At 52.2% G+C, this 14,792-nt stretch overlaps 1 protein-coding gene across 1 annotated transcript; it reads left to right on the top strand.

Annotated features, from left to right (window-relative positions):
* The first annotated feature begins 6,450 nt into the window (after nucleotides 1-6,450).
* Nucleotides 6,451-14,518, top strand: LOC114693221 (polyunsaturated fatty acid (12S)/(13S)-lipoxygenase, epidermal-type). Its single transcript, XM_028869538.2, has 14 exons — nucleotides 6,451-6,707; nucleotides 7,095-7,296; nucleotides 7,477-7,558; nucleotides 7,636-7,758; nucleotides 7,847-7,950; nucleotides 8,093-8,253; nucleotides 9,399-9,542; nucleotides 9,631-9,840; nucleotides 11,637-11,723; nucleotides 11,919-12,088; nucleotides 12,189-12,311; nucleotides 13,539-13,638; nucleotides 13,749-13,916; nucleotides 14,034-14,518. Exons 1-14 carry the CDS (start codon nucleotides 6,573-6,575, stop codon nucleotides 14,211-14,213), a joined length of 1,989 nt encoding a protein of 662 aa, XP_028725371.1. The 5' UTR covers nucleotides 6,451-6,572; the 3' UTR covers nucleotides 14,214-14,518.
* Nucleotides 14,519-14,792: the final 274 nt, after the last annotated feature.

Genomic DNA, 14,792 nt, shown 5'->3' with positions numbered 1-14,792 from the left:
GGTTATTTTAATGGGCGCTACCACTCTCTGGTTTCTAGCTGGGTTTGCTCAATGGGGTGCTCCAGCAGATCATAGGGGAGCAAGGGAGGTAAACTGGTGCATGGTCTTCGGCTTCCTTCCTAGAAGGCCATTAAACAGGCTGAGTGGAGCTGGAGAGATGGCTCAGTGGTTAAGAGCACTGGCTGCTCTTCCAGAGGACCTGGGTTCAGTTCCCAGCACCCACAAGATGGCTCATAACTGGGCCCTCCTCTGGTTTTCATGAGGACTGGTGAACTTACATGCATGTAGGCGAACATCCAGACAGGTAAAATAAGAAATAAAAATAGAATTAAAATAAGCTTAAACCAAAACAGATTATGTCCCTCTGCTCACTTTTAATAAAATAAGTTAATCTCACGAGAGTTGAGGCTAGAATGGTGATTATCAGGCAACTCCTGACAGCAGAGTGAGAGGAGGAGGTATGGGGTCAAGATTGGCCAGTGGGTGCTACAAGGTAATTCTAGTATAGATGCTTTGGAGTGATTATAGGTGATAATTATCTACTGTACACTCCAGGAAGCAAGAAAAGAGATTTTTTTATTAAAGTTTTATTGCAAAGAAATCACAAATGTTAGAGGAAATAAACATGTTTAACCTGATTTAAACGAAGTATACGTGCATCAAAATTACATGGTAGCCCATTATCAACTAAAACACAGAGAAAGAGACAGCTGGCCTGGGGGTGGGGGGTGGGAGGTGGGGGGAAGACCTTGAAAAGCAGGGCCGTTCTCTTTTTCACTCTGAAACCTCTCGGGCTGAGTTAAAACAGGTAGACGGGAGGATGGAGGCCAGGAGAAGTGAGCGAACACCTCAGCTGAGGAAAGAGAAGTCCCGCTGCTGAGGGGGGCTTGCTGGGGTTGCCCAACCGCTATCAGTCAACCTCATCTCCCTGGAGCAAGCCTTTCCTAAAGATAACACTGCCCTGTTGAGACAAAGAGCCCCAGGAGGAGGAAGCCATCGCAACCGGCCGTCTCAACCTAAGCCAGAGCTCTGCCCACCCCTATGACCAGCCCCCCCACCCTGCAAGACCCTCCATTCCCAAGGTGGGGACACTGCCACTCCCTATCATCTCTAATAAATGCAATCTCGTCGGCTGAGGTCCAACTCTGGCTTTAGTTCCTGACTTTAGTTCCTTTATTCTGCTTCCTTAAATCTAGCAAGAAGAGCTTAGAGTGGACTGTAAGATTTATTTATGTACTTGATTTGTCATAATTGTGTGAGCATGATGCGTGTGTAAGTGTGTGTCTGATGTGTGTGTGTGTAAGAGTGCATGCATGATATGTGTGTGTGTAATAGTGCATGCATGATATGTGTGTGTAATAGTGCATGCATGATATGTGTGTGTGTGTCTGATGTGTGTGTGTTAGAGTGCATGCATGATATGTGTGTGTAATAGTGCATGCATGATATGTGTGTGTGTAAGAGTGCATGCATGATGTGTGTGTGTCTGATGTGTGTGTGTAAGAGTGCATGCATGATGTGTGTGTGTCTGATGTGTGTGTAAGTGTATGTCTGATGTGTGTGTGTCTGATGTGTGTGTGTTAGAGTGCATGCATGATGTGTGTGTGTGAATGTGTATGGGTGTGGGATGTGTGTGTGTGGGTTTGTGGGTGTGCATGGCATGGCATGCACGTGGAGGTCAGAGGATAACTTTTGGGAATCCGCTTTCTTCCTCCACCACTCGAGAGTCAAATTCCGACCATGCAGCCGTGTGCTGAGCACTGTTTCCTGCTAAGTTACTTCTCTGGCCCCGAGATGGACTCTGAGGCTGGATGACAACATAAGTGACTAGAAATGCTGAAATGAGGTTATATTACCAAACAAGAGTGATTGAAAACTTGTTGGTTTGATAAGGAGACGTTGAGCAAACCACTAATCAGAAGGAGGGGAAGTTTACTAGGGAAGGAAGGGGCCCGCTCGTGTCTAGACTTCATACCTCGAGACTCGTCACTACCGAGTCCCCCGGTCCTTTCCCCTCTTCTCTCCTGCATGTTTTTTTTTAAACTTTCTTTTTTAAAAATAATTTATTTATTCTTATTTTATGTACATTGATGTTTTGCCTGCATATACGTCTGTGTGAAGGTGTCAGATCCCCTGGAACTGGAGTTACAGACAGTTGTGAGCTGCCATGTGGCTGCTGGGAATTGAACTCGGGTCCTCGGGAAGAACAGTCAGTGCTCTTAACCGCTAAGCCATGTCTCCAGCCCCCTAAACTTTCTTTTTATTTATTCTTTGTGTCTTTCACATCATGCATCTTGATCCCATTCATTTCCCCAGCCACCTTCTGCCCTTGCAGCCTCCCCACCAAAATAAAATAAGATTTAAGAGAGAAAAAGAAAAGGAAAAATCAGTCTCGTCATGGCAGCTGTAGTGTGACACAGTGAGTCACGCAGTGAACCCTTTCATCCATATATCTTTACTTCCAAGTGTTCATTGCAAAGAGTCGTTGGTCTGGTTCGAGGCCTCTGGTTTCTGCTACACCATTGATGCTGGCCCTCGCTGGGACTCCTCTGCGACATCCTGCTGTTGCCCTGTGTCGTGGAGATCCTGCAGCTTTGGATCTGCCCCTTCACATACTCCTGCAGATCATAGATGGGGTGGATGTTGGGGTGGGTCAACTTATAACCCCAGTTCTGAGCCTGGGCAGTTAGTTGCAGGGTTCTCAGCCCGCCGGCTCTCCCCTGTCCTCACCACCGGGGTGAGTTTTCCAGCATTGTCCTGACGAGTTCACCCCTTGCAGTGATGAGCAAGGGCAGGGCCAGTTTTCCTGCCTTCATGCCCTCAGGGTCGGCTATCCCACCTGCCACAGGAAGCCAGCGGCAGAGTGGGAGGACATCTCTCTCCCACCCACACCCCCATATGGCGAGGTCAGATCGCCCATGTTCATGTTCTCGGGCCGGTTCACCCACATCCCTGTCAACAGGGTCAGCTCTACTGTGCTGCCCAGGTGAGGTGCAGGGCCGCTCTCCCGAGTGCTGTAGCTGGTGAGGGGGAGGGTCAGCTCCCTCGCCCACCACAGGTGGTAGGGGAAAGGTGGGGAGGTCATCTTTCCCTCGACCTTACCACCCCACGGCAGACGAGGCGGGTGTGGCCAGCTCTCCCACTCTCACACATTCTTGGGGCCAGCTCACCCGCGCCTCTGCCAACAGGGTCAGCTCCGCTGGGCTGCCCAAAGGGCAGGGCCTGCTTTCCTGAGGGTTGTGGCTGGTAAAGGGGAGGGTCAACTCCCTCAACAGCTGGAGGCAGGGGGAGAGGGGGGGAGGGCATCTTTCCCTTGCCCCCACCACCACACCGCAGACGAGGGAGGCAGTACCAGCTGTGGCCCCCTCACACCCTCAGGGCTGCCTCACCCGTGCCCCTCTCTACAGGGTCAACTCTACTGTGGTGCCCAGGTGAGGCCCAGGGCCTGTTCTCTGGAGTGCTGTAGCTGGTGATGGGGAGGGTCAGGTCCCCCACCTGCTGCAGGTGGTGAGGAGTGAGGGGAGGCATCTTTCCCTCACCACAAGGCAGGAGTGACCTGCTCTCCCATTCTCATGCTCTCGGGGCCAGCTGGCCCATGTCCCTATGAAGAGGATCAGCTCTGTTGTGCTGCCCAGGTGAGGTGTAGGACCCTCTCTCCTGAGTGCTTCAGAGGCTGAGGGGCAGGACCAGTTCTCCTCAGTGTTGCAGCCAGTGAGGGGCCGGGGCCAACTCTGTAAGGCCCTATCCTCTGGGCCTTTGGTGGTGTCCGGAGCCACAGACATCATCAACACAGACTGAAGCTATAATAGGGCCATGAACCAAGACATGAACCCTAGCAGCAGCCCAGGGCCAGACATCACCATGGCCTTGTGTGGCAATCAAGCCACCCACCTCAGCCTGCTCCTCACCACTTTCACCCCTTCAGATAGGCCTCTGTCCACAGGACATGAACCATTCTCTCTCTCTCTCTCTCTCCTCTCTCTCTCTCTCTCCCATACCACATCATACATTTGCTCACCATAATAGTGCCCGCCTGCCTGTGTTTTCCCCTTGGAGTCCGGGGCAGACTGCCCGGGCCTGACTGCCCGGGCCTGCGTGTGGGCCTCTTTGTACTGGTCAGTCCATCATCGAGTCCCTCGTTTCTTTCCATGTGTCTGTAACTTGGACTCAGTCCCGATAGGAGGCCAATCTTGTTCTGGAAAGCACACTGCAAGGTGACGTAAGCAACAAAGGCAGGCTTGTTGGAAGGACATGGGCGTCTCCTGGAGCCCATGTGGGTCTGACAGGACATGGAAAGCCCCAGGAGCTGATGGCTTCTCTTCTCCTTCCAGTCTCAGTGCTGGGAAAAAGGGTAGGGAGGACAAGGCACACTCTACGCAACACTGTAGATAATGAAGTCTCAATTGTGACTGGTGGATGGGTGATTCAAAAGTGAGACGTGAAGGCTCAGAGGAAGAGTCAGGGGGAGGAATTTGATCCAGTCACCTCCCAGAGACCCTATCTCTGAGCATTGCCGTGCTGGGGTGAGGCTGGGAACGTAGGAGCTCTTGAGGGACGTTTAAGATCCAAACCCTTGGCTAACCTTTCAGGGTACTCACCCTGTTACCACCTCCAAAAAGGCTGACATGTCTTCAGCATGGTAAATGCATGTAGCAAGGAGGCTGTGTGACAGTTCAGTGCCCACCAGGTAAACTGTGTGTCTATAGGAATAGTTGTTTGGTGCCGGGAGATGGCTCCATGGACAAGAGTGCTTCCTCTGAAAGTGTGAGGACCTAATCTCCAATCCTCAGCATCCATAAAACAGGCTAGGTGTGGCTGTGTGTGCCTGTGATCCCAGCACTGGGGGACAGAGATGAGCAGGGTCCTGAGATCTCACTGGCTAGCCATTCTAGACTGAACAGTGAGTTTCGGGGTCTGTAAGAGACCCAGTCTCAAGGAAATAAGGTGAAACACAATGAAAGAAGACACCCCCAAAAGGTCTCCTCCAGCCGCCACATGTACACACACACACACACACACACACACACACACACACACACACCATATAAAAAAAAGAACAGTTGTTCAGGACTTACGAGACTGAGACAGAAAAGTTGCAGGGCAGAGGTAGCCTGGGCTATATGGTATATAGTGAGACCCTGTCTCAAGAAAAAAAAAAGTTATGTAAGCTTTCAACTGTTTATGTCAGTTGTGATTATGGTAAAATTTTTTTACGATACATGAGCATGGGCGATCTGGCCTTGGCCCTCATCTGCCATATGGTGGTGTGGTGGGAGAGAGATGTCTTCCCCCTCTGCCGCTGGTTTCCTGTGGCAGGTGGGAGAGCTGCCTGTGAGGACATAGACAACTATTAGCAATGGAATGGTAGTATAGCATAGCTATAATTTTTATTGGAATCAAATAGAATTTTATCTGACTGTATAAACAAGAATCATTTTAAAAGCACTGTCAGGTACTGATGAGAAGTAGTCAAGACAACTTTAAAAAGAATAATAATACAAAAGGCTGGGCATGGTGGCACATCCTTTAGTCTCAGCACTGGGGAGACAGAGGCAGGAGGATTTCTGTGAGCCTGGTCTACAGAGCAAGTTCCAGGACAGCCGAGGCTACACAGAGAAACCCTGTCTCGAAAACAAACACCAACCAAGGTTGAGAGGAAAACGGTAAAGATGTAGATGGATGCTGAGTTTAGTGTTTGTTCCACAAGATCCTTCAGGCACCTGCTTCACCAGAAATTAACATCAACTCACTCTCCACGGATGGTTTGTCCAAGAAAGTACCTCTGTATACTTTTAGATTCGGGTCTCAGCCACCTGTTTTGACCGACTCTTTGAACATGAGGCAAGGGTAGTTCTTAAGCAAAACCCACAGTGGATTCAGGGACTTTATCCCACGGTAGCACAAGAGGACCTGGACAGAGGCAGCTATAGGGCCAGCAGGAGTGCTCCCAGCAGGAGTGCTCCCAGCAGGAATGCTCCCAGCAGGGGAAGGGTGTACCTGTGAGCGGTACTTGTTCTGAGGAGGAAGGTGGCCAAACCGTGGGAAAACTTAGTCCTGAAGGGAGTACACCCACGGGGCACATTGTGGGTGCTCAGCCTAAAGCCTTGGCCTCGAGGATCCCGTTTCAGGGTGGTCCAACCGAAACTTCAAATTCCTTCTCCTGGCTACCAAGTTTCAACAAAACCTCTGCGTCTTTGCCAAGGGTATGCTCACTTCCACTGAAAAGCACGCCCCCATCCGAGGCCATTCCACTTCCCTCATCTCCACCGTCTGCTGCTCTTTGTGTTCCCCTAAAACTGGGTGGCTGTGGGACTTAGCTAGCTGCTGCTGCGCTTAGCTCAGGGCTGGGCATGAAGCCCTAGCCAAGCGAACGAGGTGGGGCCGTGTCTTTGGAAACTGCTGGGAAGCCTAGAAACAGCGAAGGTGGGTCTGTACCTGAGTAGGGGAAGGACTCGTGGGCGGGGGAACGCAAACACACCAAACTCTGATCTAGGTGTGGCTCCCTGGGGGCTGGCTCTTAGAGTCTCTTAAAAGCGGCTTTTCTCCCAGGTCCCTGTAGAGGACCAGCCGAGATGGGCAAGTACACGATCCAAGTGGCCACCGGAGACTCGCTTCTGGCGGGCTCCAGCAACCTGGTGCAGCTGTGGCTGGTGGGCGAGCACGGGGAAGCGGACCTCGGGAAACAGCTGCGACCACTGCGGAAAGGGGTGAGCGCTGGCAACGGGTGGGCCCCATGGACCCGGGGACCTGGGACTCCGCAGGGGTCCTGGGGACTGGGGAGGGGAGAGGAAGTCTGACCCCAGAGAAGGTGGGCCGGGGATGGTGTTAGGTGCGACTGTGAAAAGAGCCGGAGAGACGGGCTGGGCAGAAAGAGGGGCGAGGGTGAGTCACGGCTGGGGCGTGCAGCAGGTGCACAGGGAGCCTGGAGCCCAACAGAGTGCCCAGCTCCTTCCTCGCCGCCACTTGGTTCAGGTCTGTTTCCTGGGGTGCTTCTTAGAAGGGCAAGCGGAGCCAAGATCCTCTGGGGGCTCACTGACACCGCTGCCCTCACTGAGGACCCCAGACTTGCTGAGGAGCTGTGTCCTATCCCACAGAACACGGAGTTGGAGATCGACGTCCCGGTGCATCTAGGGCGCCTCCTGCTGGTGAAGATGCACAAACACAAAGGCCTATTGGATTCTGACTGGTTCTGCAAGTGGGTCACTGTGCAGGGCCCTGGGACCCAAGGAGAGGTCTACTTCCCCTGCTACAGCTGGGTGCAGAGCAACGAGACTATCTGCCTAGCCGAGGGCACTGGTGAGGGCTGCGGGGTGCCGCCGAAGGAAGCAGGAGGTGGTTGGGCGTGTTATGCAATAAATAAAAGGAAAAGATTAGAGAGATGAGGGCGAGGGGGGAAGAGGAGAAGGGAAGATGGAGCGACCCTGGCCCAGAGCGGTGTCCTGAGAGGATGCAAGCTCTTGTGTCGGCCTCTCCCAGCCCTGAAGGTAAACGACGACACTCAGAGCCTGTTTAGGAAGTATCGAGAGCAGGAGATGGAGGACCGAAGGAAGGTGTACCGGTGAGTCCCAGAAAGCCTTTGATCGCCCTCCGGATCCCTCAAAACACCTCATTCGGGACTCTGTATTCGTCCTCTAGGTGGGGCTCCTGGAAGGAGGGCTTAATCCTGCCTGTAGCAGGAAGTACACAGTGGGACCTCCCCAGGAACCAGAGATTCATGGAGGATAAGGATTTAGATTTTTCCCTCTCTCTGGCCAAAGTGTGAGTATTTGGTTGAGTTCGCACAGTTTCGCCGTAAGCTGCAAGGCGAACTCTTTCTTGACCTTCTCTCATGCTGTTCTTTGCGCAGGCTGAAGGAATTTGCCATCAAGGGGACTCTAGATTTTGTAAGTCGTGTACGAAACCTGGAAGATTACAAAAGAACATTCCCATGTGGAAAGACTGCTCTGGCTGGTCAGTTACCACAACTTCCCAAAGTCTCTACCCAGAATTCCAAGCCAGGGGTCTGAAAGGAGAGCGGGGGAGAAGGCAGAATGGGCGGGCTAGTGGGAGGAGACATTTAGTGCTCACACGGTGTTCTCACTGATGCCCTCAGAGCGGGTTCGTGAGTCCTGGAGAGAGGATGCCCTCTTTGGGTACCAGTTCCTCAATGGTGCGAACCCGATGCTCCTGAGGCGTTCTAAGAGCCTTCCAGGCCGGCTGGTCCTGCCTCCGGAGATGAAAGACTTACAGAGCCAGCTGGAGAAGGAGCTCCAGGTGTGGGGCTGCCTCTGCTTACCCCACCCACCCCATCCCCACCCTCCACCCCGCCACTTTGCCTTCTACTCCCTCCCCTCCTTCCCTCCTCTCTTTCACGTGTACCTCCATCATCTATACCCACCTTCATCAGCATTCAGGGGTTCTTTTTTAAATCATTTTTTTAGGTTAGCATACAAAGCGATGGGTTATGATCATCAGCAATCGGGGTTTCTCAACTTTATGACCTATATAATCCTTTGTTTTAGGGTTCTTTCCTACACAGTAAGGGTTTAGTAGTACCCCTGCCTCTTACCTGTTGATGTCAATAACACATCCTTTGTGACAAACAAAATGACTCTAGACATTGCCAAATGTTTGGGGGTGGGTAGGTGCAAAATTACCTGTAGTTGAAATCTGTGATCATTATAGTCTCATCTCCGTTTCTGCCCCTTTTTTCATCTCTACCTCCATCCTTTCTCTTTTCATGAGACAGAGCTCAGCCTTGTCCCAAGGAAGAGCTTCTGGAGGGAAAGTCAAGACTGAACAAGCTGGGCGAGGCGGCTCTCGCTTATAAACCCAGCATTAGGAGGCAGAGGCGGGAGTATCGGCACAAGCTTAAGGCCAGCCTGTTGTAGATGGTGAACTCCAGGCTAACCAGGGCTATGTAATGAGGTCATGTCTCAAAGAGATTGTCCTGAAGAAAGGAAGGAGGAAGAAGAGAGAGAAGATGGGGAGGAGGGAGGGGAGGAGGAGGGGAGGAGGGAGGGGAGGAGGAGGAGGGGAGGGGGAGAGGGGAGGAGGAGGAAAAGAAAGGGGGAGCGAGGAGGGGAGGAGGAGGGGAGGAGGAGCACTAAGTAGAGATTTGAAAAAATAGACTTATTTTTGGAGAAGGGAGTGAAGAGCAATCTGTGCTACATTTGGCTAAAGCCTGTGGGTGTGTGTGAGGACATAGGCTGGGAATTGTGATCCGTGGTAGACGGCAGAAACCTCACTCAGGGAGGTTCAAGCTCCAAACAGTACATCCAGGGCTTTAGTTCTGGGGAGATCAGTTGCTTTAAGTAAAGTTGTTGGGTGATAGAGAGAGGACCCACTTTGGCAAATGAGAGAAAGGTGGGTTCAGAACTGACTCCGCCTCTCCGTCTGCCCGTGATCCGATCCCACAGGCTGGCTCTCTGTTTGAAGCTGACTTCTCCCTGCTGGATGGAGTCAAGCCCAACATCATCATTTTTAAGCAGCAGTATGTGGCAGCTCCTTTGGTGATGCTGAAGCTGGAGCCTGATGGAAGCCTCTCGCCCATGCTCATTCAGGTCCGAGAACAACGTCTTCCCCAACATCGACTCCCTGTGGGTTTAGACACGCAGGTTCTCAGCTCCTCCTCTCTCTCTCCTGCTCTAGCTCCAGCCTCCCCGACATGGGTGCTCCCCACCTCTGCTCTTCCTGCCCTCAGACCCTCCCATGGCCTGGCTCCTGGCCAAGATCTGGGTTCGGAGCTCTGATTTCCAGCTGCACCAGTTACAATCCCATCTGCTAAGGGGGCATCTAATGGCCGAGGTTATCTCTGTGGCCACAATGAGGAGCTTACCCAGCCTGCATCCCATATACAAGGTATTTCGGGGGTCTGTCACTGCGCATCTGCTGTCCACAGTTCCCATGTACAACCACAGGAGGCCTCTCCTCAGGGTCTGCTCTTCAGCATGTTAGGAGAGGCGGCCATCGTAGTCTCTATGTGGATACATGAACACACACACACACACACACACACACACACACACACACACACACACACACACACAACCCTTCTATGGAAACCCTGAAGATACGCTCTTGCTGTGAGCTGGGGAAAGAGTAAGAATAAGATTAGTTGCCATTCAGAGTGAGGGCGTTGTCCGAGGGGTAGGGAAGTGTGGGGACCTTTCAGGAGTGATCCCTAGTGGTGAGGGAGGAAGGACTATGGGCTATGCTGGACATTAAGTATTACTGAAATATTAAAAGTGATTAGCTTGTTGAGTAGGAGGAAGGGCAGTGGGAGAAGACAAGAGAGAAAACTGCAGTGTTTGGAGAGGAGGGGCCGGAGCATGTTTTGACCACCGGCTTACAGACATCTGTCTGAAAACACTGGAGAGGAAGGGGTTAAGATAGGGATTTCAGTTAGCAGGAAACAGAAGTGTCTGAGATCACTGCACTGGAGTAAGTTCTCTAGGGTTTAGACTTGGTGCCCCAGAAGCACATTTAGTCTGAGACATAATTCTAGTTAGCCCCGCCCTCTGGAAAGTGAGAGGAGGAGGCAGAGGGATGGAAGGGCAACAGAGGGGGCAGCCACTGGGGTGGGGGAGGGGCAGAATGTGAGTCATGGCATCCAGAGAAGAAAGTGTTTGGAGAGAGAGGCTGGTTATCAATTCCAAATACAGCTGGGGGTCAGGTCAGCACAGCTGCAGAGGAGGGTCCATCCCAGACACAGCGGGGGTCAGCACAGCTGCAGAGGAGGGTCCATCCCAGACACAGCTGGGGGTCAGCACATCTGCAGAGGAGGGTCCATCCAGACACAGCGGGGTCAGCATCTGCAGAGGAGGGTCCATCCCAGACACAGCTGGGGTCAGCAGTCAGAGAGGTCATGACACAGCTGCAGAGGAGGGTCCATCCCAGACACAGCTGGGGGTCAGCACAGCTGCAGAGGAGGGTCCATCCCAGACACAGCTGGGGTCAGCACAGCTGCAGAGGAGGGTCCATCCCAGACACAGCTGGGGTCCATCCCAGACACAGCTGGGGGTCAGCACAGCTGCAGAGGATGGTACTTGGTCAATATGGCGTCATCGGTTGATTTGTTGACAAGGCCTGCCTCGGGGAAGTAGAGATGCTGGCAGTCTGGTTGTGGCTGAGCCGAACCTGTGAGTCACAGAGGTAGAGACTGCTCAGGAAGCTAGCTGAGAAGGAGAAGTGAAAGATTAGTATCCTTCTGGGAAGGGAAGGAGGTAGGGTCACAGAAGAGTTTTCTTCTACAGGGCATTGAATACCCAGAGAGGGAGAGAGAGAGAGAGAGACAAACAGACAGACAGACACAAAGAGAGAAAGACACTATGAGTCCTGGTCAGGGCAAATGGGACGGGCTCATAGTGGAGGATCCTACTGGGTTCTGTGGTGTGAGACTAACGGTTGCTGAAAGTGTGACAGTGAACACAGGATTGTGCAAATAAGCAGTGAAACCTTGAACCTTTGACCTTGGAGGCCTTTGGGAAGATATTTCTTCTCTCTCTCTTTACCCTGACCCAGTCCTCCAAAGGGAAAGACTCTGTCTCACCTAAGCTTTCCTCTCTCTTCTCATCACGGTCTTTCCATCCCCCTCACCCAGTGGATCCTGCCATTCCTGCTATTTGACTGTATCTCATTTCTTTTCCCACCATCAGCTCCTCATCCCCCACTTCCGCTACACCATGGAGATCAACATCCTGGCACGGAATAATCTTGTCTCTGAATGGGGAATTTTTGATCTGGTATGGAAAGGGATGGGTGAAGGGGGGAGTCTCTCAAGGGTGTCCCCCCCACCCCGCCCCGCCCCTCCACTCTTCCTCCAAACTCTGCTTTTCATACTGAAGGACAGCCTTCACTTGCCTCATACTTGAAGAGCCCGCTGGTTCCCATCTCCCTCACTCTGTTACCTGGCTTGGTTAACCCTGGTTTGTCCTCAGGTGGTGAGTACAGGGAGTGGAGGCCACGTGGACATTCTCCAGAGGGCCACCGCTTGTTTGACTTACCGCTCCTTTTGCCCTCCGGATGACTTGGCTGACCGTGGGCTCTTGGATGTGAAATCTTCTCTGTATGCCCAGGATGCCCTCAGGCTATGGGAAATCATCAGCCGGTGAGGATGACTCAGAGGGAGAGAAGTGGGGGGCGGGGGAGCAGGTCCCAAAGGCCCTAGCCTGGCCCTGTGGCTGAGTGCCCTCTTCTCTGGGGAGCAGGTATGTGGAGAGGATGGTTGAGCTTTTCTACAAGAGTGACACAGATGTGAAGGACGATCCAGAGCTGCAGGTGTGGTGCAGAGAGATCACTGAGGTCGGACTGCTGGGCGGCCAGGAGCGGGGGTAAGGCATGGGGTCCTCCTGAGTTACCTTACATCATTGCCCACACGTCTGTCAACATCCCTCATCTGGTGCCCTGAAACACTTCCCTGGGTGTCTCCCGAGCCTCCAGAAGCCCTAACCATCACTTTTCTGCAGCTCCTTTGCCTTCTCTCACAGGGTTCGCTCTCCTCAGCGCCGGGAGCTTTCTCTGGAGCCAGAACTATTATCCTCTTAGAGTTCCCTTACTCATCCCTCCCTCGAGCTGGAAAGCAGCTCCAAGGCCCATCCTATGTGCATCAGTTTTCTTTATTTCTATCTTGGGGGATTATTTTCTCCTCTTCCTTTCATCCCTCCAAACCCTCCCATCTACCCCACCTTGTTCTCTTTCAAATTTATGGCCTCTTTTTTCATTATTTGTTGTTGCATACATATATGTTCTCTCTCTCTCCCTCTCTCTCTCTCTCTCTCTCTCTCATATTTCCTTTTGGTTTTTCAAGACAAGGTTTCTCTATGTAACAGCTCTGGCTGTCCTAGAACTTGTTCTGTAGACCAGGCTGGCCTCAAATTCACAGAGATCCCCCTGCCTCTGCCTCCTGAGTGCTGAGGAAAAGGTGTGCAGCACCACTGCCTGGCTATAATACATTCTTAAATACATAAATACATCTTGCTCGGTCCGTATAATGTTACTGTGTCTATATGTTTTCAGGGCCCCCCATTTGGTATTGGATGACCACTTGGGTTGCTCTTCCCTATGGAAGATTAATTCTCCAACTCTCAGCTCTCCTTGGTGGCCTTTGTGTAGGCTTGAGGCCTCCTGGGCTTCCCCGGTCCATGGTAGCACATCTGTTGTTGTCCTTGTTCAGCTCATGGGTAGGCAGTCATATTGGTGAGACCTTACGGGCATAGCTTCTGACATTCCTGGGACACAACCTCACAGCAAACTCCCTTCTCCTCTGGCTCTCACCATCTCTCTGCCCCCTCTTTGGAAAGAACCCTGAGCCTTTGGTTTGGGAGTTGTTTTGTAGATGTGTCCAATGGGGCTGGGCTCCACATCTGCATTTTGATTGGTTGTGATTTTCTGTAGTGGTCTCCATTACACATCAGTTTTTGAGTGCACACTGTTTGTGAACCATAGGCTCTAGAGGTTGTGACCAGAACAAGGCCTTTATGTTTCTCCAGACATTTTTGCCAGCCTGAGCTCTGCCTCAGATGCTGGTCTCGAATCTAACTCTCTTTATTTTTACCCAGGTTCCCCCTGTCCCTAGAGTCCCGGGCTCAGCTGTGCCGGTTCGTTACCATGTGCATTTTCACGTGCACTGCTCAGCACGCTTCCAACCATCTGGGTCAGGTAATCCACGTGATCATGTCCCCACGGGCTTCCGGGATGTAGGAGATGGGGAGAAACATCAAATGCCTGGGCAGTCAGCCTGGATTTCCGAGTGACCCTTCTATCTGCAGCTGGACTGGTATGCCTGGATCCCGAATGGCCCATGCACCATGCGGAAGCCCCCACCGACCTCCAAGGACGTGACAGAGAAGGACATAGTGGATGCACTGCCCACTCTCCAGCAGGCACGGATGCAGATGACATTCACCAAGTTCCTTGGCAGACGCCAGCCTGTCATGGTTAGACATGGATGCCTGGGCCCTGGCCTGGGGGTGGGGAGACAGCTTGACCGAGGGGCAGTATTCTTGCCTTCGAGAGGCCCAAGGGCCTGAGCCATTTTGTTTTCTCCCTCTCAGGTGGCCCTGGGGCATCATAAAGAGGAATATTTCTCAGGCCCTGAGCCCCGGGCTGTGCTGAAGCAATTCCAGGAGGAGCTGGCTGTCATGGACAAGGAGATTGAGGTCCGGAATGCAGGCCTGGACCTGCCCTATGAGTACCTCCGGCCCAGCGTGGTGGAAAACAGTGTGACCATCTGAGAGGCCCTGCCCGTCTCAGCCCCAGAGGAGGCCACTGTCTCTGTATCTTCATAGTCTTGTCCTCCTTGGCCACCTCCTTTGGTGAATAGATAACTGCCCATCACAGAGTCCTGGGGGATAAACAGCGGTCATTCCCATTGCATTTCAGAATCTGGAATGTGCCACAGTTGCTCTAGTGCTATGTCAATCCAGCTATGTGCTTCCTTAGCCTTGAACCCGTTACCCACTTCTCTTCCCCCAAAGGACCTGGTTTATACGTTAATGAAAAGTCTGATTAAATAATAAAGTTTGGTTATATAAAGTGAGGGAAGGTGGGAGAAAAAGGCCTTATTTTGTTTCTTGCCTTCTTATTCAGAAAAAAGGGAACAACAACAACAAAAAAGATATTTTCCTGGGACAAAATTTCTTCCTCAAGGGTTTCCTTAAACATCTGTAAGCTAAATGACATTGGTGATGGCTGACTGGGTCCAGTGGAGCTGAGGGTCGTGGCTTTTAACCATGGATTTCACCTTTAGGCTTCTCTGGAGCCTCAGCTAACACATCCCTCCGGCCACCCGCACTGAAGTCTCCGGGACTCTT

Source organism: Peromyscus leucopus, chromosome 8b (assembly GCF_004664715.2).
Source record: "Peromyscus leucopus breed LL Stock chromosome 8b, UCI_PerLeu_2.1, whole genome shotgun sequence".
Lineage (NCBI taxonomy): Eukaryota > Metazoa > Chordata > Mammalia > Rodentia > Cricetidae > Peromyscus > Peromyscus leucopus.
The sequence above is the reverse complement of the archived record's forward strand: the minus strand, read 5'-3'. Positions and strand labels throughout refer to the sequence as shown.

Bases quoted from the DNA above. Each gene is read 5' to 3' on its own strand.
- LOC114693221 (XM_028869538.2), top strand. From the start codon at position 6,573: ATGGGCAAGTACACGATCCAAGTGGCCACCGGAGACTCGCTTCTGGCG. The intron at 9,543-9,630 runs GTCCGAGAACAA...CTCCTGCTCTAG, and splicing joins TCTCGCCCATGCTCATTCAG to CTCCAGCCTCCCCGACATGG. The intron at 11,724-11,918 runs GTATGGAAAGGG...GTTTGTCCTCAG, and splicing joins AATGGGGAATTTTTGATCTG to GTGGTGAGTACAGGGAGTGG.